General features: G+C 44.7%; 3 protein-coding genes across 3 annotated transcripts in view; 2 read left to right on the plus strand and 1 right to left on the minus strand.

Moving 5' to 3' along the window:
- Nucleotides 1–262: 262 nt before the first annotated feature.
- On the minus strand, nucleotides 263–14351 carry RAD17 (RAD17 checkpoint clamp loader component). The gene is made up of 16 exons (XM_027879172.1): nucleotides 14208–14351; nucleotides 12271–12537; nucleotides 11515–11598; nucleotides 10754–10910; nucleotides 10154–10290; nucleotides 9041–9093; nucleotides 8826–8951; nucleotides 8666–8735; nucleotides 7959–8070; nucleotides 5758–5952; nucleotides 5292–5377; nucleotides 4865–5011; nucleotides 4288–4434; nucleotides 3425–3545; nucleotides 2523–2580; nucleotides 263–1238 (listed from the first exon to the last, which is right to left on the minus strand). Exons 1-16 carry the CDS (start codon nucleotides 14349–14351, stop codon nucleotides 986–988), a joined length of 2157 nt encoding a protein of 718 aa, XP_027734973.1. The 3' UTR covers nucleotides 263–985.
- On the plus strand, nucleotides 14294–16867 carry AK6 (adenylate kinase 6). Its single transcript, XM_027879145.1, has 5 exons — nucleotides 14294–14377; nucleotides 14921–15013; nucleotides 15681–15739; nucleotides 15824–15969; nucleotides 16071–16867. Exons 1-5 carry the CDS (start codon nucleotides 14350–14352, stop codon nucleotides 16258–16260), a joined length of 516 nt encoding a protein of 171 aa, XP_027734946.1. The 5' UTR covers nucleotides 14294–14349; the 3' UTR covers nucleotides 16261–16867.
- A 972-nt stretch (nucleotides 16868–17839) lies between these two features.
- The window catches only part of CCDC125 (coiled-coil domain containing 125), a 10681-nt gene continuing 3963 nt past the window's right edge, over nucleotides 17840–24557 (plus strand). The window contains exons 1-7 of the mRNA XM_027879146.1: nucleotides 17840–18240; nucleotides 19359–19417; nucleotides 20049–20135; nucleotides 21030–21107; nucleotides 21583–21668; nucleotides 23636–23718; nucleotides 24242–24357. Of these exons, the coding sequence (XP_027734947.1) occupies nucleotides 17970–18240; nucleotides 19359–19417; nucleotides 20049–20135; nucleotides 21030–21107; nucleotides 21583–21668; nucleotides 23636–23718; nucleotides 24242–24357 (780 nt within the window). The 5' untranslated portion in view covers nucleotides 17840–17969. The remainder of the gene's footprint in view (nucleotides 18241–19358; nucleotides 19418–20048; nucleotides 20136–21029; nucleotides 21108–21582; nucleotides 21669–23635; nucleotides 23719–24241; nucleotides 24358–24557) is intronic.

Genomic DNA, 24557 nt, shown 5'->3' on the forward strand with positions numbered 1-24557 from the left:
AACAAGTGTACATAGAAAGACTACACCTGTCCCTTAGGAGAGGACAAATCCAGACTCTTTAATAGGATTGACCCAAGGTCTGGGTGGATAAACATGTGTCTTCTCTTATTAAACTCTGGCTGTGAGCCATACAGAAATGCAAACATGTACCACACAGTCAAAGGCATTTGGTTACACTTTTTTCCTCACTCCTGAGGTATCACTATCCCCAGCACTGTACCGAACACAAAATCAGGCTTTGCCCCAGCACAAGTGCAACTTCAGGAGAAAAACTGCATTTTACACACTTTAAACTTCTTATAGAGTACAGCTTATGCTTGATTGTTGCATTTCCCCCTCCATAAGTTACGAAAATATCTTTCAACAAGGAATCCAAAATAAGCTATGGTACAACATATAAACTTACTTATAAAGACATAAAAATCTGAGTCAGAGTACTAAACAGTATTAATACAGCAGGATTTTTCTTTACATCATCACTATGGGACATCAAACTTTTTCTGTGCACATTTCAGCCTCTTACGTCATGAACGTACAAACTTCCAAACAGCAGGTTCTTTTGAAGGTATGAATTTCAACAAAACCTTCAAATGCTGACAACTTACGGCATGCGTACTCAGGAAACACAGTGTACAACTGCAAAGTAAATTAAAACGAGAAAAATAAAAATAAGTTAAGACCTAACACTGCTGATCTACAGCCTCTTTCAGGTGGACTTCAGTCATTTATTACTCTCTTTTTATAGATGATTGTGTGGCTCAGGCGAGGCAGGAATTTGCTTGTGATTTAGTGTTCAGCTCAGGGCTGATCCTGCACAGTGAGGAGGAAGCTGAGGAGAGCTGTCTCGATGCTGGCACAGCATGTTTAGACCTGGATCCTAGCCCCGCTCTGTGGCTTAGGCAGCACTTTGGCGCAGGCCACGCTCTCTTCAGCCCAGGCCTTCGCAGCACCTCGGCCGGGAAAGGCAGTGGGGGGTGTCTGGGGCTCAGTCACTGTCGAATTCCTCTATCGTCAGCTCCTCCTCCTCCATGATGGCCTGGGCTGCCACGGGCTGGGGCTGGCTGCCAGGCAGGTCACTGCCACTGCACTGGCTGGAGGGCAGCAGGAGTCCTTCGGGATCACCGGGGTCACTCTCGCCTGTCCCGCTGTTCCCCGGCTCCGCATCGGCACCGTCACCCTCCCCGCGGAACAGCTCTGGGGTCCCGGGGTCCTTGTCACTGAGAGCTTCCAGCTTTAACCTGTGAAATCATCAGTGCAGCACTGCATGACCATGGACAGACAGCTGCTGCCTCACAGGAGTTCACATGGGAAAGGCTGTCTGTCTTTAGATAAAACCTGGCTCCCACTGAGACTGCTGCACTGAGTTATTTTAAGGGCTGTTTAGTAACACAGTTTAAATTATGCTCAATTAGGATTCACGAAGGAAGCAAATACCTGTATTTCTCTATACTCCCTTTGCAGCAGACTGAGCAAATGGGGAAGGATGACAGCTGTTTTCAGCAGGAAGTTACCCCTCGGATCAGACTTTCAGTGACACACCCCCAACTTATTAACGCAGATACAACCAGTAATCAGTATCCAAAGGTACAGTGCACTGACACTTAATGGCATAGAGAAGTTACAATTAATTTGACAAGTTACATTGTCCCTCAGATGAGGAGGATTACAAAGAAATACAGCGCTTCGGGACGCTCTCCTTCCTTAATTTTAATACAATTGTCAGGGAACAGGGTGGTTCCTGGAAACACAGCTTGGAAACTCACAGCTAAACTCAGCAGCATCACCAGTGACAAGTAGGAGATGCTTTGTTAGGGGCCTGAACAAATTCTGTCCTGGTAGGAGGTGACAGAGTTTGTCTCACTCCAGCTGTGATCTGGATTCTTTACCAGAAACAGACCAATTAAAACTCTTAAATTTCAGAGATGCCAAAGCCATACAAACCTAACTGAGGCTCTGCCATAGTAAATGCTGTCTGTGATTGAGTGGGCTCATGAGAGTCACAACACAACATCTTGTGCCACATCACCTCATGAGCCCTACACAACCTGTAAGGAGGGCACATTAAAAAAATAAACTCACTAAAATATTTTGTATTTCTACAGGGATACAACTGCTTCAAAGGAAGTTGGAACAATTCCCTGTTGTGCTTTCCTTCTTGCACCTCCAACGTGCAGGTGAACACGGAATGTTCTACCAAACTTCCAGATCATCCATTTGTGTCATGATAAACAACAGGCAAGATGCACTGAACGCTTTGCATCAATTCACTTTTATTCTCACACAAGTGTTTTTGATAGTAAAGGAAGTATTTTGTTCAGATCATGCGCTGGAGAAAGAGTGTCTAGGACAGATCTAATATTTGATACAACAGAAAAGAAAGTTAAACAAGGATTAAAAGCAGGACTTTAGTAAATCACAGACAACTTACTGTGAAAGGGTTCCCTATGAAAGGGTTCTTCCTCTTAATATAGTAAAGTAATGAAGCCTGACTTTCATTAAGTATAGACAAGATTTAATCTTACCTCCCAAAATGCCTTTTCAGTGGCAGCCTCCCCACGTCTTGGATAAAAGCAATCTGAGCTAAGAACAAAGAACCACCAGTATCAAAGTGGGCAGATCATAATTAACATACAATTAAACATACTGGAAACCAAACAATTAATGTGTTAGTCAAGTATTCCTGCACATATTTGAAACCTTTTAGATACCAAAACACTGTACATGCATATATGTAACTTTTTCCCCAATCTGTTACAGTTTACCACAATACTGACAGACTGCCTACACACAAGACCGTAAAAAAAACCCCTGACATTCATCCATTTCTATTTATGACACAGCTGTTACTCCACAGCCTACAAAATTAATTCATCCTGATGGCAAGGCCTTAGTTAAGACATGAAGCTTTTTATCAGAAACAATTAACACAGCACAACTGATCTAGCTGACTGAACAGTAATTTTTGAATTAAGTGAATTATAAGTAATTTTTTCTGCATGGCTATTGGATTACCTCAGATTTTACTTTTTTTTATGCACTATAAACTTGAATTTTGTTTATCTGGGAAAGGCTTTTTAAAGCCCTTTAAGTCTGGTACTGGAAAGGTATCAGTAAGCAACAAAGATCCAGTTATTTTTGCCCACTGGGTTTCCAAAGGTCTTTTTATCAATTCCTCCTGTAGATTTAAATAAGCCCTAAGCCTAGAGAGCAACTTAACTAGTAAAGTCTGATAATCCTGCCAGAACATCTTTCATTTTGGCTTTTAGTAGAAGCAGCTTTGGGCATCACCTCTATACATTTACCATAAGAATTTTTTCTTACTGAGGCAAAAGCACAGACAGTATCGACATTTTGGCTTACAAAATGTTTCAGTATGTTTCAATTGCCAAAAAAAGGGTCTAAGATCAAGTTACACCCATCTTACCTTGGTTTCTCATTGGGTTTGCTAACATAGCAAGATAAGGCAGCAGCTCTGTCTGAAGGCACTCGGGTGGTAAACAGAAGCTTGAGAACAGAGATTTGGCAGCAAGGCAATTTTCCTGATACTGTAAAAGTGGGAGAGGGGAGAGAAGAAACACAAGTAAAAAAACCCGGTGGAACATGATTATTGTAGGTATTCTGTACCATAAAACACAGACCTTCCTCCTGCCTGCTAGAGGACTACACACAAGCTACTGAGAAACAAGAAAATATAATAGAGTTAACATAGGCCAATCATAAAAATGGTAAAATTCTTTGGTTTTGCCTTTTGCTGCGTATTTATATTTCTGGAAAGTATCTATCCTTTGATTACAGAATTCCCTGCCCATCCAGGCCACTACTTTTTGACAGATAAAGCAAGAGAAGCATGAGTTCAAATGCAAAAAAAATAAAAATGGCCCAGACCTTTGGTATATCCTGAACAAGCTACTTCTCATAAACACAAACTGTAACAGCAGCAATTTGTGAAACTTATATAACAGTTCGATGTGCAAAAAGCTCACACTCAGTTCTAGGAATACTTTTTAGTACTTGAATGCTGATTGTGTCTCCATTAATGTAGGACTGAGACCCTCCTCGCAGCATGTCAACTTGGACACAGCAATCAGGCTTTGTCAGAGGCCTCTGGTTTATTTCCACATTAAAGGAGTGATACAAATTGCTCTTCAAGCAACTGCTTTTTAGAAGCAGATTATATCAAAATAGGATATTTGACAAGTTTAGCACTGTGAACAAACCTCATCTATACTACTCAATAGTCATACCTTAGGGAAAACAAAAAAAAAATAATAAAAGTCAAGCATTTACCTTTTTACTGATAAAAAACCACTGGGGTTTATGCAAGGGTCGGAATCCCATCCCTCCCTGCTGGTGGGCAAAGGCCCTGGATGTGTTGGAGTGGATCACCCCTCGGGTAGCCACAGAGGCACTGTAGTTCTCCATCACAAGACGTGTCTAAGAGAGAAATTGGGCACTGTGTGACCTCAAGGTGCCTCACTGGAGCGGAAACACCCTCAGGAACTGCAGTGACACAACCTGTCCAGAATGTTAAAGTTCAGATTACAGTGGAACTTCTGTTCAAAGCAGCTGAACAAAAGAGCTGGTTCAATTCCTCCAGGGGAAAGGCTTATGGACGCCCACACATCTTTAGCATGAGTATGTTCTACTTAAAAATACTTTGTAGAACATTCCACAAACACTACAACCCACTATAATAAAATCCTAACAGAAGCTGGACAAAAAAGTTGTATTTCAGCATTCATTAACAACTCACTGTCACCCACATAAGCCCACAGCAAACACTCATAAACGCAGTGAGATATCAAAAAGCTCAATGTCAAAGCGTTTAAAAACAAGTTGGTACCCATGGAAAGATGGGACTTACACTCCAGTTACTGCAAAGGACATCAGCAGCACTCAGATATTCACTGGCTCTCACCACGTCGTCTATGTCAGGAAAAAAGTCCACATAGTTCTGGTGGAGGTATAAATTAAACATGGCTCCTGACATGTGTGATTTTTCCACAATATCCTGTTAGGAAGAAGAAAAGTTCAGGTTTTACAGGTAGGCAAGGAAAAGCACCTAGTTAAAGTTATGACACATGTAGGTGTTCAGGGAGCTGGAACACAAGGTCTTTGCAGACACAAAGGGGGCTGGTTTGCCCCAGGGAAGAGGGACAGCACTCCCTTCCAGATGAATTACTGTGTGACTCAGACTGAACACACACACATTTTGATTAAACCACGTGATTGAGAATTTGCTCTGGCGTGTTTCCAGCCCAGCTGAACTCATGGAGTAACTGCAGGAGTACCTCAGGCTGAATGAGCAACGTGTCTCGATGGAATTCGGACAGGTGAGCAGGAAGCTGAGGGAATTCTGCCTCTGACACTGATTCTCCTACATGAGAAACATTGTTAGCAACTGTCAGCTCTACAGCATCTAAATTACAGCATTTCCAGCTCCCAAAAGACCCTGAAACAGGCACAAATCCTTAACTATATAGTCAGTGCTACAGAGTCATCAACACACAATTGGTTACATTAAGCTCCACATAAATTTAGTTTGCCCTCACCCCGCTACTTCCACTCATTCCATTTTGGAACTAATATTGTGAATTACTACCAATTAGGGATCCCCAATTTAGCTGATTTCATACCATTGTTATTGACCAAACACCCCCATCAGACACCACCCTCAGCCTTACTTTAGTAAATCTAGCTATTAGCAGCTGACACACTTCGCCCATTCAAAGGGAGAATAACTCAAAGTTTTCGTACTTTTGCAATAAATTATTTTCCCCAGAGCATGGAAAAGAAAGATGGATGCATCTTTGCCACCAATGGCTTGTATCTCCTGGTCTTCTGAGGTATCACATTTACTTTTCTTTCTTTCTTTAGATACTGCTGCTTCTTCACATTTTATTGTGGAGCTCCTTTTCTTCCTTGACCAAAACTCGTTCTCCAATGAGCAGCCTATCAATTAAAGCAAAAATAAAATCAAGAGGAAGCATATGGATGCACAGAAGTTTTCCGTTATACTGGTACTACTAATGCTCTACATGAACCAGTAATAATAATAAAAAGAACAGAAAAGGTTACATAAATACAGGCATAAGGGGAAACACATGTCTTAGGAAGACAACCCAGTCACCTGAATCAGCATAATTCACTGGCTTCATTCCACTTCTGTCCCTTAAGCCACAGGTACCTGAGGTACCAACTACTTTTTCTGAACAACAAACAACTGTCTTTAAAAAAAGCATTCAGACTTATTCTGTCTAGTTCTGATGTTCCCCACTTGCCTTTGTTTAGAATTTCACCTTTATAAAGCATAAGTATAAATATATGTAAATTATATTTCAGTTACATCCTCTTCACTTAATAATTTGTCTTATATTTGCGTTGTCCGTACAATATCCTCGCTAAAATATAAGGTGGCAAAGAAAACCTTTCATTTAGGTGATTCTTCCAACAGCCTACTAATGTTTTACAACCCACACAATGTTTTGAGCTTCTAGAAATAAACCCCTTATTCTACTGTATTTTCACCCACAATTTGATTTGGTGGCCAGTGAATGCTCCTTAGTGAGCTCAGAGAAATTATCTTTTAAATATTTGTTCTTCTTCTCTCCCACAGTTACCCTGGATCCTTTTTACCCATTATTAGTGGCACAAAGTGAACGTATCAATTGTATTTACGTATATACACATGAAAAAATAAACTATATATATATATAAAAAAATGAATTCCGCATGCTCGGGAGATCAACAAGGAGGTGGAGTGTCTCCCAGATTTGCAATCATTCACCTAACAAATACCTGGACAACTAAAAATACTCTGTTCAAACACCTTCTCAATGTCAGAGAAAACGTGAGAAGAGAATGTTCTGTGTGGTGTGACTTCAGCAGACAGTTCCAATATTTCACATACAAGAAGCTCTGAAGTCATATGCCTTTGATTTCCCCCAAGTCCTAACCCCCAGGGTTTTACATTTCCAAGGTAACTTATTAAAAATTACACCAACTGGTTATTTTGAGACTATTTAGATTTTCTGGAGTAAGTGGGAGCTGCTTAGTGTGCAGTAGTGAGATACTGCAAGCTTCTCTCAGGTAGCACCAACCTAATAACTAGTAATTAATATTAATGGTAACATTGTCATACTAAGAGGAAACCAGTATTTTTCTGATTAACACAGACCAATCCAAACCTAGGATACCAGAAGGCAACATCAGAATAACTTAAAATGTAGAAACTGTACTCTCTACCTCATGTAACTTAAGAAACAACGCTCAATTGATTTCAGTATACCCTCAACTTCCAAGAACAACACTCTTTCTTACAAAATGGACTTGCATCTACACTTAATCTTGTATTCCATGAGCATATTTTCTATTTGAAAAGTGGACAGGAAAAAAAATGTGTGAAAGAAACTGGGTCATTGCTACCTCTAGCACACATAGCAGAAGACAACTGTTGAGTCCCTTCCCTTATTTCTAGGCTGAATGTAAAGGCTGGCACCATTTCACGGTTCTCAGAACAAACTACACATGCCAGAGCACTGCTTTTAGAAATGTAACTCCCATACATCAATTTCATAACAATGACTGACTCATGAAATGCTTACAAAATGAGCAGGATAAGAAATGTAAGAGGGAGGCAATGAAAATATCGCTCTCAAATTAAGGTTGTCATAAAAACTTTAGGCAGCAAATACAAATAGCAAAGATATCAAGAAGAAAAGAGGGTCTTTCACTAAATTAGGTCATCACATGCATGGCAGCCACGGTTTAGCCCCAGCCAGCCACTGAGCCCCAGTGACTCACTCACTCCCTCACACACCCTGGGTCTGTTCCTGCTCCAGAAAAGTGTGCCAGAAATGTTGGGCACAGCTCGCCCAGCCGTGCTGCAACACCAAACAGAACACCTTCTCAGCAGAAACGGTCAAACCATCGTTAACTTAACAGAAACAAACTTTTACCTTTCCTTGAGGAAAACTGAAGGCTGTTTATTGCACTTCTTATGTCACCTGAACAACCTCTGCAAAGCAGCTCCAGAGCAGCTCTATCAAGGGCATGGTTCTTCTCTCTGTTCTACAAGGAAAAGCAATATTAAAAACGACAAAAAAGGCAGGAAAAGGGGAATTTGAACATGGCTGCAGATCTACACTACAGACACATAAGCATCCACCGTGTGCTCAAACCATGTTATGCTGCTCACTTCAAAACAATTAATCCATTTTTACACAGCCATATTAAAGAGAAGAAGGCACATAACTCTTTGCAAGACATCATTCAATAGGATACTTAATTGTAATCAAAAGAGATCAGGAATAACACAGGGTTTAAGTTCAAGACCTCCTCTGGCCTTGCCGGATACAAGGAACCAACAGAATGAATTCTATTCCTGTTATTTGTTTCATAGATATATGTACTGTTACAAATTTTCAGAAGTAACTTTGTAGACTCAGACCAAGGATCCAGTGAAACTAATCTGAAAAACAAGGTATCTTTCCAGCTTGCCCTTTGTTTTCTGCTGGGGTGAACGGTGAGGGTTTTTTTGGGGGTGTGGGACTCTTACATAAAAGATCAAACAAACACAGTAACAAAAATAACATATTTCAGATATAAAAGTGTGAAATCCTTTGGTCCTAGCACTGCACAGAAGTCAGCAGCTCTGACAACTTACCATCCCAGCTTCTGCTGCGGAGATTCGATTGAGAACTTTCATCATATTTGTTGGTGCAACAGGCTTGAAACTGTTGAATGCCATTAAAAAAAAAAAAAAACAATTACTTTCTGACTTCTCACTTATTTTAACCATGTTTTAATGAGACAAAAGCTCTTACCTAATAGTGGATATACAAAGCTCCTCTAGAATTTCTGCTGGAAACAGTAGCCTCTGGTTGTTGTCTCCACTGAAGTTGCCAGAGATTATAAATACCAGGGGGCACCTGCTTGTACGAACAAACCTCCTGAAGTGAAAAACAAGCAAGTGTTGTGAGTAACAAACCCCATTTGCTGCCAGTGGCCAAAGATAATTAAAAAGTTATTTTGTGCCAACCTGAGAATGTTGTGCAGACTGCTGGGGTCCCGGTAGAACTGGTTGGGAATGTCCTGCCCAGAACAAAGAGCTGCTGACACTACATTCAGAGCAAACGTTCCCCCCCACAGACATCAAATTGTCATGGCACACCACGTTGCTGCACATCTGTAATTCCTGGCTACCTTCCTTGCAACCAAACCTGAATGCAGCTAACGCTGGAAAGAGCCAGAGGGGAGGGAAAAGAATCCAAACCCAAAGCACAGCATGTCTTCATTACAGAAAAAACTTACCTAAAAATAAATGCTTTCTTTCTGTCTCTGCTTCCTAAGAAACAGCCCTGGGTGATCACAGTGCCTGCCTGACAGAGACAAGCACTCCAGGCAGCTCTGCTGGGGAAGAGGGCACCATATACCACATGAGGTGTGACAGGACTTACACAAGAAGATGGCTTTGTGAAGACAAGTCCACAACACTCCTTAAATCTACAGCACCCACCTAGAATTTTTGCCTTTTTTGTCTTGTAAGTTTACAGACAACTTGACTATCAATTTCTAAAATTTGTCCCAGAAAAAAGGGTCAGAAAAAAATTGTTATTGAAATACATTCCTGAGCAAGTACAGATAAAGTCTTGTCCTGTACCTGCCCCGAACCCCTTAGTCCACACCTCTGACCTAAACAACACGCCATGAAGGCCAGGGACTGAGTGCAAAATCGCAAATGTTTCTGATTGTGTTCATCCTCATCTGCCTCCTACACTCTCCTGCATCCTTAAGGAACAGCAATAATGGGATTTTTCCCCACTCTTCCTTTTTACACACAGAGATAGCTCTAGACAGATAATCAAACATAGGAACAACTTCCAGTGTTGTGTTGATCTCTCTCTTGATCCTCTGTTACTCATTGCTGTACTCAAACCAGACTCCAATTCCTGACTCTTGGTTATATGGCTCACCTACAAGTAGAATGTGATTCTCAGCTGCTGTAGAGACTCAGAGAATAATAAAGACCTCATCTGCCCTAAAGCTGATGAACTTTGGGAAACACCAGTCCACCAGCTGGAGCTCATGAGCATGTCAGTGTTACAACATCAGCTACTGTTTCCAACCCAGTAACCCACAAGTTTTCACTTACTTCAATAAGAATAAGCCTTCTATCACTTCCTGAGGACTCCCCAAGCATCTGAAGCTTGTTATACTTATTTGCTCTTAATAGAAAATCTTGAAAGAGAGCTGCTTGGGCCTGGCTCGGGAATGTATGAAAACTGGAGTCTGAAAGAGAAAACTAATTAAAAATATGTATTCTATATTACACCAAGTAGAATAAAATACCCACAAGAACTAATACCCACCCACACTATTTTCTGACAGCACTACTGAAAAAGCCCTTTGGCAAACAAATACAGGAGAATTTTTAAAGGGTATAATTTAAGTGAGGACCCCAATAAAGGCATTTACCTGTTCTTATTTAATTGGTTCAAGTGATATCCAGGCTATTACAGAGCTGTCTGTACTGTTCTGAATTGTCAGTTATTCTGGAGTAAACACTGTAAAAAACCTAAATCCCTTTCCAGATAAAAGCAACAGAACAATTTTTATTATACTCCAGGGAATGGATTTACACGGATCTGATTTCATATGTGACAGAGACAAAATTAGCAAAAATACGGTATATATGAAAACCACAAAAGTAAATGGAACACAAAAGAAAAGGGAAAAAACACAAAATACTTACCATGGCCAAACATGTTTCTTAACTCTTCCTTTGTAAAGTCTAAAGACAGGGGATTGGTCCACTCTTGCACCTGAAGGCCAAGATCTTTGGCCAGAATTTGCAGAGTTGCAGTTTTCCCACAGCCAGGGGGACCAGTCAGCAGCAAAACAGAGCCACCCTGACACAGAAGGACAGAAATAATTCCAAATGTGATCGATAAATAATGACAGTTGGCTGGAGATAAATATCGTTGAATTTCCTCTATAGTTTCTCTGGCAATGATTCTCTTTCCCAATGAAACCCAAGTCACATATTTTGTGTTGGTGATTTACTTGCTGAGTATTCAGGCAGAGAGAGCCAGGCCAGGATCTGAGAGCCCTGTTCTGTTCTGAAAGCCCCCAGTTAGTTGGTCAGGACTGGCAATTTATGCCTCTGTACAAGAGCACCTCCTATCCATCCAAACTAAAAACATCCTGGTACACCAACCCAGTGCAACTGGACACTTGCCAAGAGACCTAAAAATTACCCCGAGGTTTCAAGCACATTGAAGAGTTTTGATTTATGACTGGATGCCAGAAAATAATATTTCTGACCAAAATCAGAATCCATCTCTTACCAGCACAGGCCCAAAGCAAAAGAACAAGCTCTAATCTGTGTTCTTACCAGATTTCTTACAACAATACACAATCACCACCTCTCAGTTCACTTTCTCTGAACTTGGAATTGTATCCAGCTCATTTGTATGGTTTGATACCTCTGGCTGCTCATTTTAGCATGTTTACCTGCTTTGGCTGCCTCTGAAATATGTGCATTTTTAACCAGGTCTCAACTTCTTCAATTTTCTTTTTTTGCACAGCAAGGTCATTCTGAAACAAGATTAAAATATGTGAGATTCACATACTGACCCCTTGGTTTCTAAAGATGAGATTCAAAGATAAAATACACGCTGACCGAAATATTAACAGACATGCTGGTGTGTGCTCCAGTTACATTTATGCTCTGCAGAGCCAAGTGCCACAGTTAAGGATGATGATCATCTCAATCTGTTTCCTCCAACAACCTGTCTTTCATTGTCTGAAGTTGGGAAATAAGGAGCTGTTAATTATTCTCAAAGTAAAAACACTGCAGCCTTGCCTATTGGTGTCATTATGCTTCACAGCTACTGTTCGAGCCGGTACTTTTTGCTCCTTTTACTCTAATAGTGCACAGGTTTTTGTAACCTTTGCAAATCCCAAGCAGCTGGGTTTCCCCAGTGCTTGGAGCAGATGGATGTGGCTGGAACCCAGGAACAGTTTCAGAAGTTACATGTGGACTGACAGGAAACAACATCTCATCAGCAGCTTTTACCTCCTCAGGAGGCCTGAGGGAAATGTGTTTAATATACACAAAGAGCTCCTGGCAGTGAACAAACCAGACCAGCACCTTTTTGCTGTGGCAAAATATGATGTTCTGGGAGCCTGACCACTATAAATCATGGACAGAAGCACTGCATGTTACTATAATGTTACTACTGCGTTAGCACTCAGAGCAAGCCCCACCTGAGTCTCAGGTTTGTATCTCTCCACCCACGGCAGCTCATCCTGGGCCTGGCTCCAGCTCTGCCTGGACGTGTTACAGGGCAGATCCACCACAGAGGGCTTTGCCCTTTTCCTGGGAGGAGCCCTGGCTTTGCTGTTTTCTGGCCCAGAACTCAGGTCCTTCTGCTGCTGCCTCCGGCCTCTCCCGGAGCTGCCTCCCAGGGCCTTCACAGGAGCACCGGAGCTTCCAACGAAGTCATCGAAGGGATGCGCCAGCCACTCTGCTACCTGGAGAACACAGACACACCGTGGGCTTGGAGCAGCACCTCCTCCCCTCATCTGGGGATCCCTACAAATGGCAGCTTTTAATCCAGTGTACCCTTGTCCATCCCTGGAAGTGTCCAAGGCCAGCTTGGAGCAACCTGGGGTAGTGGAAGGTGTCCCAGCCCATGGCAGGGGATGGGACTGGATGGGCTTTAAGAATTTTCAAACCAAACCATTCTGGGATTCTGAGATTCTCCACTATTAAAATAAAGCCTCCCCTCACATGTGCCAAGAGTATTCTGCAAATTGTCAAGTCAGAACAAGTAGAAAATTCCACAAACATACCAAACTAAAGAAGTAAAATTAAATCGAGGGTAAGAATGAAGAAGCAGCATCAGCTTACTCAGGCTATGTTTACATTAAGGTCATGTTCATGTTTTCAGTATGGGGCTCTTTTTTTGCCTCTTCTTCTTTAACACTTACAGTGCAGGCATTTGTGATTCAAAGTTGGAAGCAGATGGCAGAGAACAGGTGGCAGCACAATAAACTCAGGGATTGTTTCCTGTTTGCTGCATGGGACAGCCTGGGCTGAGCTGTGACTGTGCCAGAGCCTGAGACAGCAACAAGGAACCACTCAGCACTGAATTTGGGGTTTGAGGAGCTCCCAGCTGGAATAAGGGTACACTTCTCAAAGGTCCCAAATACCATAACAGGAGTCACTGGCAGCCCCTCAGTGCAGGGCTGAGACAGGCTGGATGGCAACAGAGCCCCCAGAGTCCCCAAAAGGGCTGGGAAACCACACTTTACACATCTCGTCAACCAACACAGCAAGAGCCAGGGGTGCCAGGATGCTCTGCCTGGAATGGGGTAAAACAACTCCAACAAGGCCCTGTTTGCAAGGCCCCAGTGGGGAATGAGGAAGGGGTGTCGGGCTGTTTCTGGGTTGAACAGAGCTGAAACCAGCCTGGCTCATCAACCCCAAAGGGAAACATCCTGAGAGGGAGGGGAAGATGTGGTAGAGCTGGGACAATCCCTGGGCAAAGGAACAAACAAGTGACACCACTGACAACTCCTCCAGAGCTGCGGAGCTGGCACAGCCTGGACACACCTGACTGACTGTCCAGGTGTGGGGCTGGGACGGGACCCAGCCGCCCCTAGCCTGCTCTGGGAGGAGGGCTTTGGGGGTGTTGGGGACCCTTTTTGCACCTTGTGCTCCACGGGAGCTCCTCTGGGGAGCTCTGTGTGAAGCCCCCGCCGTGCCCGGGACCCCTCAGCACCCGGGAGCTCCAGGGGGCCATGATCGGCACAAAGCCGTCTGGGGCGGAATCTGCACATTTATCCGCGACGCCGGGAGCGAGGGGGTCCCTCCCCACACACAGACCCCAGCGTTACCCTGGGTACAAATAATCCCTGGCGCCCACGCCGAGCCCGGGCAGGAACGGTCCGAGCGAGAGCCCCGACCGGGACCCACCTCGGCCCGGGACCCACCTCGGCCCGCCGCCCCGAGGCGCGGCCGGACATGCTGGGCGGGGGCACGGGGGGCACCGGGGAGCCCCTGCCCCCGCCGGGCGGCGGCACTCGCGGAGCTTCCCTCGGAGTCTGGGGGTCTCTCGGTGTCCCGCGGTGTCTCTCGGTGTCCCGCGGTGTCTCTCGGTGTCTCTCGGTGTCCCCGTCCCCTCTGCCGGTCCCGGTACCCTCACCCGTGGCCCTCCAGGGGTCCTTCTCCTCCGGCCGTCGCCGGGCTGCCCGCGCCGTGCCGGCCCGAGCGGTGACGCCATCGGCGCGCGCCGGGGCGGCGGAGGCCCCCGCACGTGTCTCCAGGGCGACAGCACCGCCATGAGGCGGCCGAACGTGCTGATCACCGGTAGGACGGGGCGGGGAGCTGGGCCGGGCCGGGCCGGGCCGTGGGACCGCAGCCCCAGCACAGCTTGGGGTCACTGGGGGCCCATCCCGGGGTGGTTTGGGGTCTGGGGCCCAGCCTGCGGTAATTTGAGGTGTGGGGTCCCAGCTCGGCTTGCTTTGGGGTCTGGGGTCTCAGTCGGGGTGATTTTGGGTGTGGTGTCCCGACGTGGGAGGATTTGGGGTGTCACACCTGCCCGAGAACTCGGGACGCTCCCCTCCCCTCCCCCCCCCCCCCCCCCCCCCCCCCCCCCCCCCCCCCCCCCCCCCCCCCCCCCCCCCCCCCCCCCCGGTGTGGGTAACCGTCCTGCTCACGGTGAGGTTTCTCTCCCTGGTTTCCCGTTTCCCTCTCCGGCGTTGCCCTCCCTGGTTCTCTTTGGGGTGCAGCTTTGGGCCCTTTTCCCTCACATGACCCCCCCACTGGCCAAAAGCCCCAGTTCCCCCCCTGGGAGGGTGTTGGGGGTCCTGCACCTCCTCCCTCACCCTGTCTTGTGGTTTTGGTCTCCAGGCACTCCGGGCGTTGGGAAAACCACCCTGGGAAAGGAGCTGGCATCCAGAGCAGGGCTGAGCTATGTCAACGTGGGGGACCTGGCCAAGGAAGGTGCTGGAGACAGAGGATTCTTTGCTCCCTGCAACTCTCTGCTTGTGGTGGGAGAGCTGGGGTGGTGCTGCCTGGAGAAGGGAAGGCTCTGGGAACACCCCAGAGCCCCTTCCAGGGCCCAGAGTGGCTCCAGAAATGCTGGAGGAGGACATGGACAAGGAATGGAATGAAGGATAAAGAAAAATAGCTTTCCACTGCCTGAGGGCAGGGTTAGAATCGCTCCCTGTGAGGGTGGTGAGGCCCTGGCACAGGCTGCCCAGGGAAGCTGTGGCTGCCCCTGGATCCCTGGAAGTGTCCAAGGCCAGGTTGGACGGGGCTTGGAGCATCCTGGGCTGGTGGGAGGTGTCCCTGCCCATGGCAGGGGACTGGAATGAGATGAGCCTTGAGACTCCTCCCAGCACAAACCGTTCTGGGCTTCTATATATTAAATCAAAAGGCAATGAATTTTCTCTCGCAGGAGTTTCTGCAGCAGGACCCTTGGTGTTCAGTGACAAATAACAACCTTACCCTTGCACAGCTGTGTAACCCCAGTGTTCCCTCCCCCGAGCTGTGCCTTTTGTGTGCAATGGGACCCCTGTGGGCAGGGGTGGATCTGCCCCAACCTGCCCTGCCGTCCCCGTGGGCAGGGGTGGCTCTGCCCCAACCTGCCCTGCCCTTTGTGCCGCAGGGCAGCTGTACGAGGGCTTTGACGAGGAGTACGATTGTCCCATCCTGGACGAGGACAGGGTGAGTCCCTGCCCTGAGCCCCCCACCCCCTGTAGCTGGCCCTCCTGCAGCCCAGGGGGACCTGCTGTGTGCGTCTCCTGGCAGGTGATCGATGAGCTGGAGGAGAGGATGGGCGAGGGAGGGGTGGTGGTGGATTACCACGGCTGCGACTTCTTCCCCGAGCGCTGGTTCCACATCGTGTTCGTGCTGCGCACGGAGAACTCCTTCCTGTACGACAGGCTGCAGAGCAGGTGTGTGGGGGCAGGCCAGGGCAGAGGGGGGCTGTGTCAGGGTATAAATCACTGATTCTCCAATGCTTCTGCACATCTCCCTTGGTGCTCTCATTTTCCAGGGGCTACACAGGGAAGAAGCTGCAAGACAACATTCAGTGTGAGATTTTCCAGACTCTGTACGAGGAAGCTGTGTCATCATACAAAAAGGAAATCGTGCACCAGTTACCCAGCAACACTCCAGAGGACCTGGAGAGAAACTTGGATCAGATCATGCAATGGATTGAGCAGTGGATGAAGGACAACAACTGACTCTGGGTGAAACAGTGACTGCTGGATCTCTTCCTGGGAGGGTTCAATAAATGACATTTGCAATTTTTGTATAAGTTACCGTGAATTTTACTGTAATTGGATGTGGTTGGGGAGTAGAAAAAGGTTTAGAACAGCCAAATTTCTGAGGGTTTGGAACAGCCTCTGAAGCCCCCTGGGAGACACACACAGGAGAACCCACACAAGTGAATGGAAGGATGAAAATGGCACTGCATTTCTCGGTAGAGGAGCTGTGTTCAATAATCGAGAACTCTTCCGACCTCACAATTAAAACCCAGCCGTGAACTCACCCCAGGAGAACTGTAACATCCTGATAACTGGTGGCACTTTGGATTTCTAGAGGTGCAACAGTATCCTGAAAAGGGGTTAATCTAAAGCTGAGTTGTGAGACTGGAAACTGTAGCCCACTGTGTCCTTGGGTGTGAGGCTGATGCCGAACAGGGGGGTGGTTCAGGTTCAGGAGGGAAGTGATGTGGTGAGTTACTTTAAAACGATTCACAGAACTTTGGGAATTCCTTCGTGGGTAAGGACACATGGGCTGTATCAGCACTGGTGTGGAATGCTGAACAATGAGGAGCAATAAGCTTTCTTTTCTTCTTTCTGTACTCCCCGTCACCCATCCCCGTAGTGGAACACACACATCACTGCAGGTTTACCCAGGAGATACATCCCTGGGCAGGATAAACCTGGGCAGACCCAGGACGTGGCTACAATTAAAACACTGGCAGCCATCTGTTCTAATTGCTTGTACAGCCTGGGTCCCAGCAGGGCAGGGCAGATAAAACCTTCCTGCACTGAAAACCCTGCTTGGAAAGGTTCTTAAGGAAGTGTTTGCTAATAAACTCTTAATATACATGATATAAAATGATGTAAAACCACTTTCTTTAAGTTTTCTGTTGTAAATACTATTATTGTTAGGTATTTAGGATTATTGCAGATTTGGTATAGGGTTTTTGAGTGGGACTCACAGAGGAATACTGCATCAGCAACTTGGTATTATAAACTAGAATGGTCATAAATCTGGAGTTTTCTGGCAGAACCTGACAGAGAAAAAGCACTGAGGAAACACAGGCAGAGTGCTTTGATCTCGGACGGCAGTAGGGAGCAGGTGGAGAGAAAAACCCCAGTTCTTGAGAGCGCCTGGAGTGACCGCATCAGGTCACCTCAGGTCGAGTTTGCGAGAGCTGCCTGACCGCCTCTCGGGGCTGCGGTGGGGCGGGAGCTGCAGGGGGAACATGGACCTCTATTAAAAGGCGAGAAGAACCAGCCCCACCTTCCGCCGCGCTCCGGATGCGGCTTCGGTGCCGCTCCGTCCATCCCGCCCCGGGGCGGGACCGGCATCGCCCCGTCCCGGCGCGCAGGTGGGTGCGGGGGGCGATCCAGGGGTGCTCCGGGAGGGGAACGGGGCCGGGGGGCTCGGGGGGGCTCAGCGGGGCGCTGCCCCAGCCCCGGGTCCCCCCGAGGGGTGGGAGCGATGGTTTTGGCAGCCCCGACCCGCCGGGGGAGCGGCCGCGCACCGACGGCTCGGTGTTTCGCACTTCAGCGTTGAGCTGCTGCTTTAGAGAAACGCTGTTCCTTTCCTTCTAGATAAACCAGTCGAGAGGCGCTGCTGGCATTGGCCGTGGTGAAGCGCCCTCGATCAGGAAAGGGGAAAAAAAAAAGGAACAAAAACGCGAAACCAGGAGGAGAAGATGGAGGAAGGAGAGGAGGATGACATGACATGTGGAGACTTGGGAAACGGCCTCGGGAGACGACCCGGAGGTGTTTATGAAGGGGAAAACTTACAAAATCCCTATTCCATTAGATCCAGGAAAGGATCTCGAAAGGCTTGTAATTCCCTTTTGTCAGCAAAGGGAACGGAAGAAAGTGATGCTGCAGCTCTTCCTGGTCTAAAAGGAAATACTTTTTATGATGGATCACTCAGAAAACCTGCTGCAAGTTCCACGAGACAGAACAGCTGTGGTAAGAGTAATTGGGAAGTTAATTATTCACCGGGGAAAAACCTGTGTTAGAAAAGCTGAGCCGTTCAGCTGCTTCGCAAATTGTCATCAAGTTTAATGAACCATTTGCCAAAATCCATGAAGGATTCCAGTAAATGCCTGTGCATCCTGTGCCTGCTGGGAACCTCCACCTTCCTCCCAGGACGTTACAGCACAATTGCTTTTCAGTGATCAAGGCTCTGGCCCTTCTCAGTGTAAAACACCCGTGTTTAAAGTGCTTGGTTTTGCTTTTTAAGGTGGCATTTAGCAAAGAGCGTCCTGTGGTGGGTGTATCTCTACATACATGCACGAAATTGAATGGAGTTGCTTGGATTCCTGCTTTGTTTAAGTAACTTTAAGTCTTCTCATGTATCGTATCTAGAGTTTGTGGCTAAATATTCAAAAATCTCATTTGCTATTTAGGTGAAATTTGTGAATTGGCTTCCTTTTGGGTTAAAAAGTTCTTTTCAGAACCTGTATGGGCATTCATCTTTTTCTTTGTGAAGGCAGCGCTGCTGTAAATACCATCAGGTGTAGACAGTGCTGTTCATTACACTTCAGCTGCTTTCCTTTACATTTTTAGAGTTTTGACTGAGGTATTTCTGCATCACTTGCTTATTTCTCTCCTTCAGAACAATTCCCCACTATCTACATGCCACAATAAGCTGAGCTGTCTTAAAACTGCCCCTGCTTCTAAATAGTGCCAGCCACTGTTGCATTGACTGTGGTTGTTGAAAAGATACAATCTTAAAGTAATCTAAAAATTTAAATTATCTTTTAAATCAAGATGGATTTTTTCTATTATTTTTTCAAAGAAAAGTATAAAATATTTGTCCTTATCTTCTCTCTTTACCACTGACCTTTCTCCCCTATTTCACTTCTTTAGCTGTGAGCACTGTGTTTGAAATTAGTATTTATGTATTTCTTAAATCTGTTTATTAGCTCCAGAAGAAAAAAAACCAAAAAAAACCAAAAAGCAAACCAAAAAGATGAAAATTCAGCTCTGCATTTTATTTGTTTCCAGGTTAAAGCAAATTCTCATTTTTTTTCCGTAAGATATTGTAGTATCTCATCATTCAGTATGTCCTATTAATCCTACAGAATCTAATACTGAAATGTCCAATGAAGAACTAAAGCAACGACTTCAGGAAGCTCTAGAGGTTGGTAACAGTGCCAGGGGTGCTGCTCCCCAAATCTGCATTTTCTTTTAATGTAGTAAGAGGATTTGGCATGGCCAGGGCATGGATCTTGGCATAGATCCAGGCTCTTGAGATTAGAGGGGTAGTTGGAAGCTTCATTAAATTTTACAGCAGGAAATCACAGTGTGAGGTGCTGTTTGTACTCTGGGGGTTTGTTGGGTGTATTTGTTTTGTTTTTTTTTTTTTTTTTTTTTTTTTTGAGGGGTGGGTTAAGTATTTTGAAAGAACTAGAGAACACCGAAAGTAATATACTACTTCATCAGGTGTTATTTTTTTATTAAGCTTTGGGGCCTGAAAATCCGCAATGTAAACAGTCTTTGGCTTTTTAGCCTGCATTTTTGTTGAGAGGTGGTTACCTCCTGCATTTTGGGGTCGCTGTGGTTAAATGTGCTGGTGTGTTGGCATCACAGCCAGCTGACCTCAGCTGTGAAAATACACAGTTCATCTGCTCTGTGTTCTCTAACCTCAGGGTAGACCCTGAAAAGAAGTCAAGGGGGTAAAACAGAAGAGGGCAAATTCACGTTGCTGCTACAGTTGAATCAGCAGAATTACCTCGGCCTGTACTCAGTGTCCCTGTTCTGTTTTGCTTCAGGAAGCTGAAATTTTGAAAGTTGAGCTTGAAGCGTGTCAAAGGCAGCTTGAAGGAAAAGATGAAGCCCTGAGAATCTTGCAGAGCATGGTAGGAGCTGTTCAGAAATTGTTTGGCACTTAGTGGTAATGGAAGGGAAATGAGAAAACCTTCCTGCTGTTCCTCATCAAAACCTCACAAACCATGAGGTCTTCCCAGCACTGCAGTTTAAAACTCTGAGTCTGAAGGTGTCTGCAGACATGGCTTCTACAATGTACTGCTTTTTCTCCATAGATCTAATGTGGTTATTGAAGAAAACTTTACTGTTGTAGCAATTCTCACAATTTTATCTCTGAGGATCCTTCAGGATTTATCTATTTAACGTAAAAATAAGGCCCTTTTCTGAGTCCCTGATGTGATAGATTTTGCCAGTGCCTGAAATCCTTCTGCAGGTCACAGGTGTTTTCAGTTACTCCCCCGTCTGTTGTCCTAGAGGGCAGTGTGGGTTAGATTTCTTTTGCTCGCAGTCTGCAACAGTTCTGGTGTTCGCTGTCATAATGAACTCTGGTGAAGTCAGTTCCTGCTTTTCTGCCTCCCTTGCATAACCCATTTATAGCTGAGCAGTTTCTGCCCTCGGACGTTTGCAGGCAGTTACACCTGGATCAACGGCTTCACTGTGCTGTAACCAGGTGTTCTAAGATGTGGTTTTCTGGACAAGCCCTGAAGCAGAACATGATCTCCTGTTAAACTGTGCTGCATTTTTCAATAGGAGGGATTCTGGGATTGAAACACAAGTTGTGCAGCTTGGTGACTTGAAATCAGAGCCCACTGGGGCTTACAAGCAAGTTGCAACGTTTGTGGTTCTGCACACTCCTGTTTAATGAACAGTGTGAATTTCTCTGTGTGTAAGAGTGAACATCACTCTAAAGCCAAATTAAGTGAACTTAATGACAGTATTTGACGGAATTGTGAGGTTTTTTCCTCTCTCTGTTTTTTTTTTTTTAGGCAGTATTTAATAAAGCCACTAGTCATACAAAAGCAATGCTTCAAAAAACTGAGGAAGAAAAGAGGACTTTAGAGAAGGTAAGGGTGTGTATCCTTTACACATGGGAGCCCATGGCTGTCAAAAAGGGATTAACAGACTGTTCATTTAAATCAGTGCAAACCTGCCATTAATTCCAGAGCTTTTAGGAAAGTGTTCTTATTACTTTTCAGTAGAATGGGAAAACATTAATGTACAATTAATTAATCCAGTCTCTTTTGTCTGCATAAACCTTCTCTCAACTTACAAGTGATCCTGTGGGGGGTGAGAGCAAATTGACCCAGTGCAAAACCACGACACTTTGTTTTTGTTGCAACCCACTGGAAGCATTAACACAGTCCTCCTGTCGCACAGTCTGGGATCCATAGGACAGTGATGCAGAAACTTCAGCGTCTGGCACCAGTTTTGTTATTAACACCATCACAGATTGTCAGCCTCACTGGTCAGTTAGATCTCTCTTCTTCCTTTCTTTGGGAGGCCTGTAATGTGCTGCAGCAGGTTTGTTTTTTTCCACAGGAAATAAATATTTTGCAATGGGAAATTGAATTTGATCAGGATAGATTTAAAAACATAGAAGACACGTGGACAGAAAAATATGACAGGTATTTTACTTGCACTGTTTATCTTTGAGTCTTTTTGTTTTCATTTTTAATTTCATTGAATGATGTATGTCATCTTTTTTTTTTTTTTGTATTCCAAACTTGTTTTATCAGGTTTTCAGTTCCTAATTCTCTCCCAAATTTTGGAAGATTTTATTTTTGTGCTAGTCACATTTGTACTTTTCAGTTAAAACTACTAAAATTGGTGTCTTGATTATTTAGCTTGTCTGCAGACTGGGTTTGCTAAGCTGAGCTTTCGTTTTCATCCCATTACATCAGCCAGCTGGAGGCAGATTATCCTTATTTACCTTCAATGTAAATGAGCATAGAAAAAAATGGGGTGTGCCTGCATGTGGAAATATCATTTCCTGGTTAATCATTGCTTTATTTTCTTTCACTGTAGATTGGAGCATAAGTGCAGGTAAAATGGAAGGATTTTGAGAGAGGCTGATCAACTGGTTCTTTGTTTAATTAAAAGCCACTCTGGGTGGACAGGTGTGGTTGGGCAAGAATGTGCCAGAGGCACTAAACTAATAATGTGTAACAGACTCTGAAAAATGTGACCAGCAGACTCACTTATGTGAAAGTAGAAATTATATCTCTGGAGTCTCACCATCAGAGCTGTTATTGTCATTAGTCTCTTATCCTTATTGCTGATGTTATTATTATTCAGCATATATTTTTATTTAAAATATTTCAAATTAGAATCCAGAAATAAGCCAAGAGCTTGCAAACTTTTCTTTTGTTGACTTACTTACACTTGTCAAGGGATGCCTCTTGAAAAAGCCTTTGCCTTTCCTGACTGAGGAGGCTGGAAGTGTAGACGCACAGTTTGGAACAACAAAACTGGTGCTGACTGTCAAAAAAGAGACTTAACTTCAGAAAACTGAAAGCCAGGGGCTCAGCCTGCTTTCCAAAATGGTTTTCTTATATTTGAGACAGCAAGATGAGAACAATGTGTATTTCCTTTTTTTTTTTTTCAGGTGAAATAATTCAGACTATTTAGTTTTGAACAAGGCCATTCATTTACTGACAGCTGAGGAGATGCTCCAGAGAAATTGCACTGCTTTGATGTTTAGGTCTTCAGATGCCGGTGCTCTGTTCAAGAGGGAAATGCTAAAATACTTCACAGAAAAATGCATTATCAGTGCATACTGTGTCTGCTCAGGTTGCAAGCCCTGAAGGCACAGCTCTTCTTGAAAACAGGGTACAAACTGCAGGAAGTTTGTAGAGCTGAGCTGTCACATGTCCAGTATCAGTTTGGCTCTTCCAGGGAGGTAGGAGACTTCTAGCAAGTGTTTCAGAGGTTCATAATTACTGCTTTCTTTGAGTTTCCAAGGAGAACAGGCACCTAAACCTATCTCTTCCTAAACTCAGAAGCTGTTGGCACTGTCTACTTAACACATGAATTGTTTTAACATTCACTTGAACACACCTGGATTAAATTGGCTGTGTGAGGGTGTGGTTTCATGGGCAAGGTGAGCCTGTTTGAACAGCCTGTGGCATCTGAGAAACCTCGGTGTGAGTGTGGAGATTCCTGGTTCTGCTCCCTCCCCTGCACAGCGAGGGGTGAGCAGGTTACACACTCTGGTGTAACCTGATGTATTAGCCCAGCCCAGGAGGACTGTCAGGGTGCTTTTTGGCTACCAGATTTGCTTCTAACCACATACTACAGATTGTTGGTGCAGATATTCTTACAGGAAAATATTGCCATTTTTTTCCGTGAAAAATACTACGAGTGAGAAAACTACTGGTACAGTTTTCTGTAGGTAAAAACTTGTCAAACCAAATACTCAACTCCTCTCACTTTTTATTTTTTTCTTCCATCTTTTCAGTAATCCTGATTTTAATTTGCAGAAATATTAGATACGATGTTTTAATGGGACTGGTCTCTGAAATTATTTGAGTGCCCATTTTAAAGTTTGGGGTTTTTTACAAGGTAATAAAGCCTTTTTTTCTAACTTCTGCAGGATATACTGTGAGAATGCAGCTTTTAAGGAAGCATTGAAACTGAAGACAGAAGAAATTAAAACACTTAAAGCGGAAAATGCAAGTAAGCCACCAACAGCTCTTCTTCTTGATGTACTGTTTCTCAGGAGTTAATGATTTAGCTATGAAGGAAGCTTCTTGTGGGGAGAAGTGTGTTTTTAGTGGCACCTGATCTCAGTGGATATGCAGAATCCCTCTTTAAACTGGACAGGATGTAACAGCAGCCACTGGGTCAGAGGCCTCCAGTCCTTTTCCCTTCTTTTTGCCTCCCAAAAAGCTTTAAAATAGCTGATTTATATAATTATTTCCCCAGTGTTCTAACAGAGCAGCTGCCTGACTTGTGAGTGTGCACTGAGATGAGCCCTCACACCTGAGGCCCAGTAATACATGAAATGGTGTCTAAGTGGGTCAGAATTTCTGGGAAAACACAGAGGGTAAACCAACTGGAATATGATTTTGTACATTGTCTCATCATGTTCCCAGACTGATGCTTGAGCTATAGAATACCTTCCTTTGGCTGCAGTTAAACTCAGAAATTAAGAAATCAGAGCAGCAGATTTCTCTAATCTCTTTTATTTATTTTGTAGTCCTGAATCAGCAGTGCTTGGAATTCCTTGCAATGCTCAATGTGAAACAACAGAAAGTTGTTCAGGAGAACATGTCGCTGAATAAAAGAGACATTACTGATTTTACGGGTCTTGAAGTAAGTATGGCTTATGTGTTTTCCAAATTAGGTGGCTCAGAGGTATGTTTGTATTCAAAACACATAGAGAAAATTTGCTTACTTGTTATGTATCTCTTTATTTGGAACCATTTCTAGCTAATTAGTACTAAATTAGCTAAATTACGTGCCTGCTCATCAGTTTTCTACTTTGTGGGGGTGCAGTGGGACGTCTGTGGGGG

The sequence above is a fragment of the Empidonax traillii genome, unplaced genomic scaffold, assembly GCF_003031625.1.
Source record: "Empidonax traillii isolate 1590-97213 ecotype Southwest subspecies unplaced genomic scaffold, ASM303162v1 scaffold51:size1492887, whole genome shotgun sequence".
NCBI classification, from domain to species: Eukaryota; Metazoa; Chordata; class Aves; order Passeriformes; family Tyrannidae; genus Empidonax; species Empidonax traillii.

Bases quoted from the DNA above. Each gene is read 5' to 3' on its own strand.
- RAD17 (XM_027879172.1), bottom strand. From the start codon at position 14,351: ATGGCGGTGCTGTCGCCCTGGAGACACGTGCGGGGGCCTCCGCCGCCC. The intron at 12,538-14,207 runs GTACCGGGACCG...TGTGTTCTCCAG, and splicing joins CTGGAGGGCCACGGGTGAGG to GTAGCAGAGTGGCTGGCGCA. The intron at 11,599-12,270 runs GTGGGGCTTGCT...ATCTTGTTTCAG, and splicing joins GATACAAACCTGAGACTCAG to AATGACCTTGCTGTGCAAAA.
- AK6 (XM_027879145.1), top strand. From the start codon at position 14,350: ATGAGGCGGCCGAACGTGCTGATCACCG. The intron at 15,014-15,680 runs GTGCTGGAGACA...TTTGTGCCGCAG, and splicing joins GGGGGACCTGGCCAAGGAAG to GGCAGCTGTACGAGGGCTTT. The intron at 15,970-16,070 runs GTGTGTGGGGGC...CTCATTTTCCAG, and splicing joins TACGACAGGCTGCAGAGCAG to GGGCTACACAGGGAAGAAGC.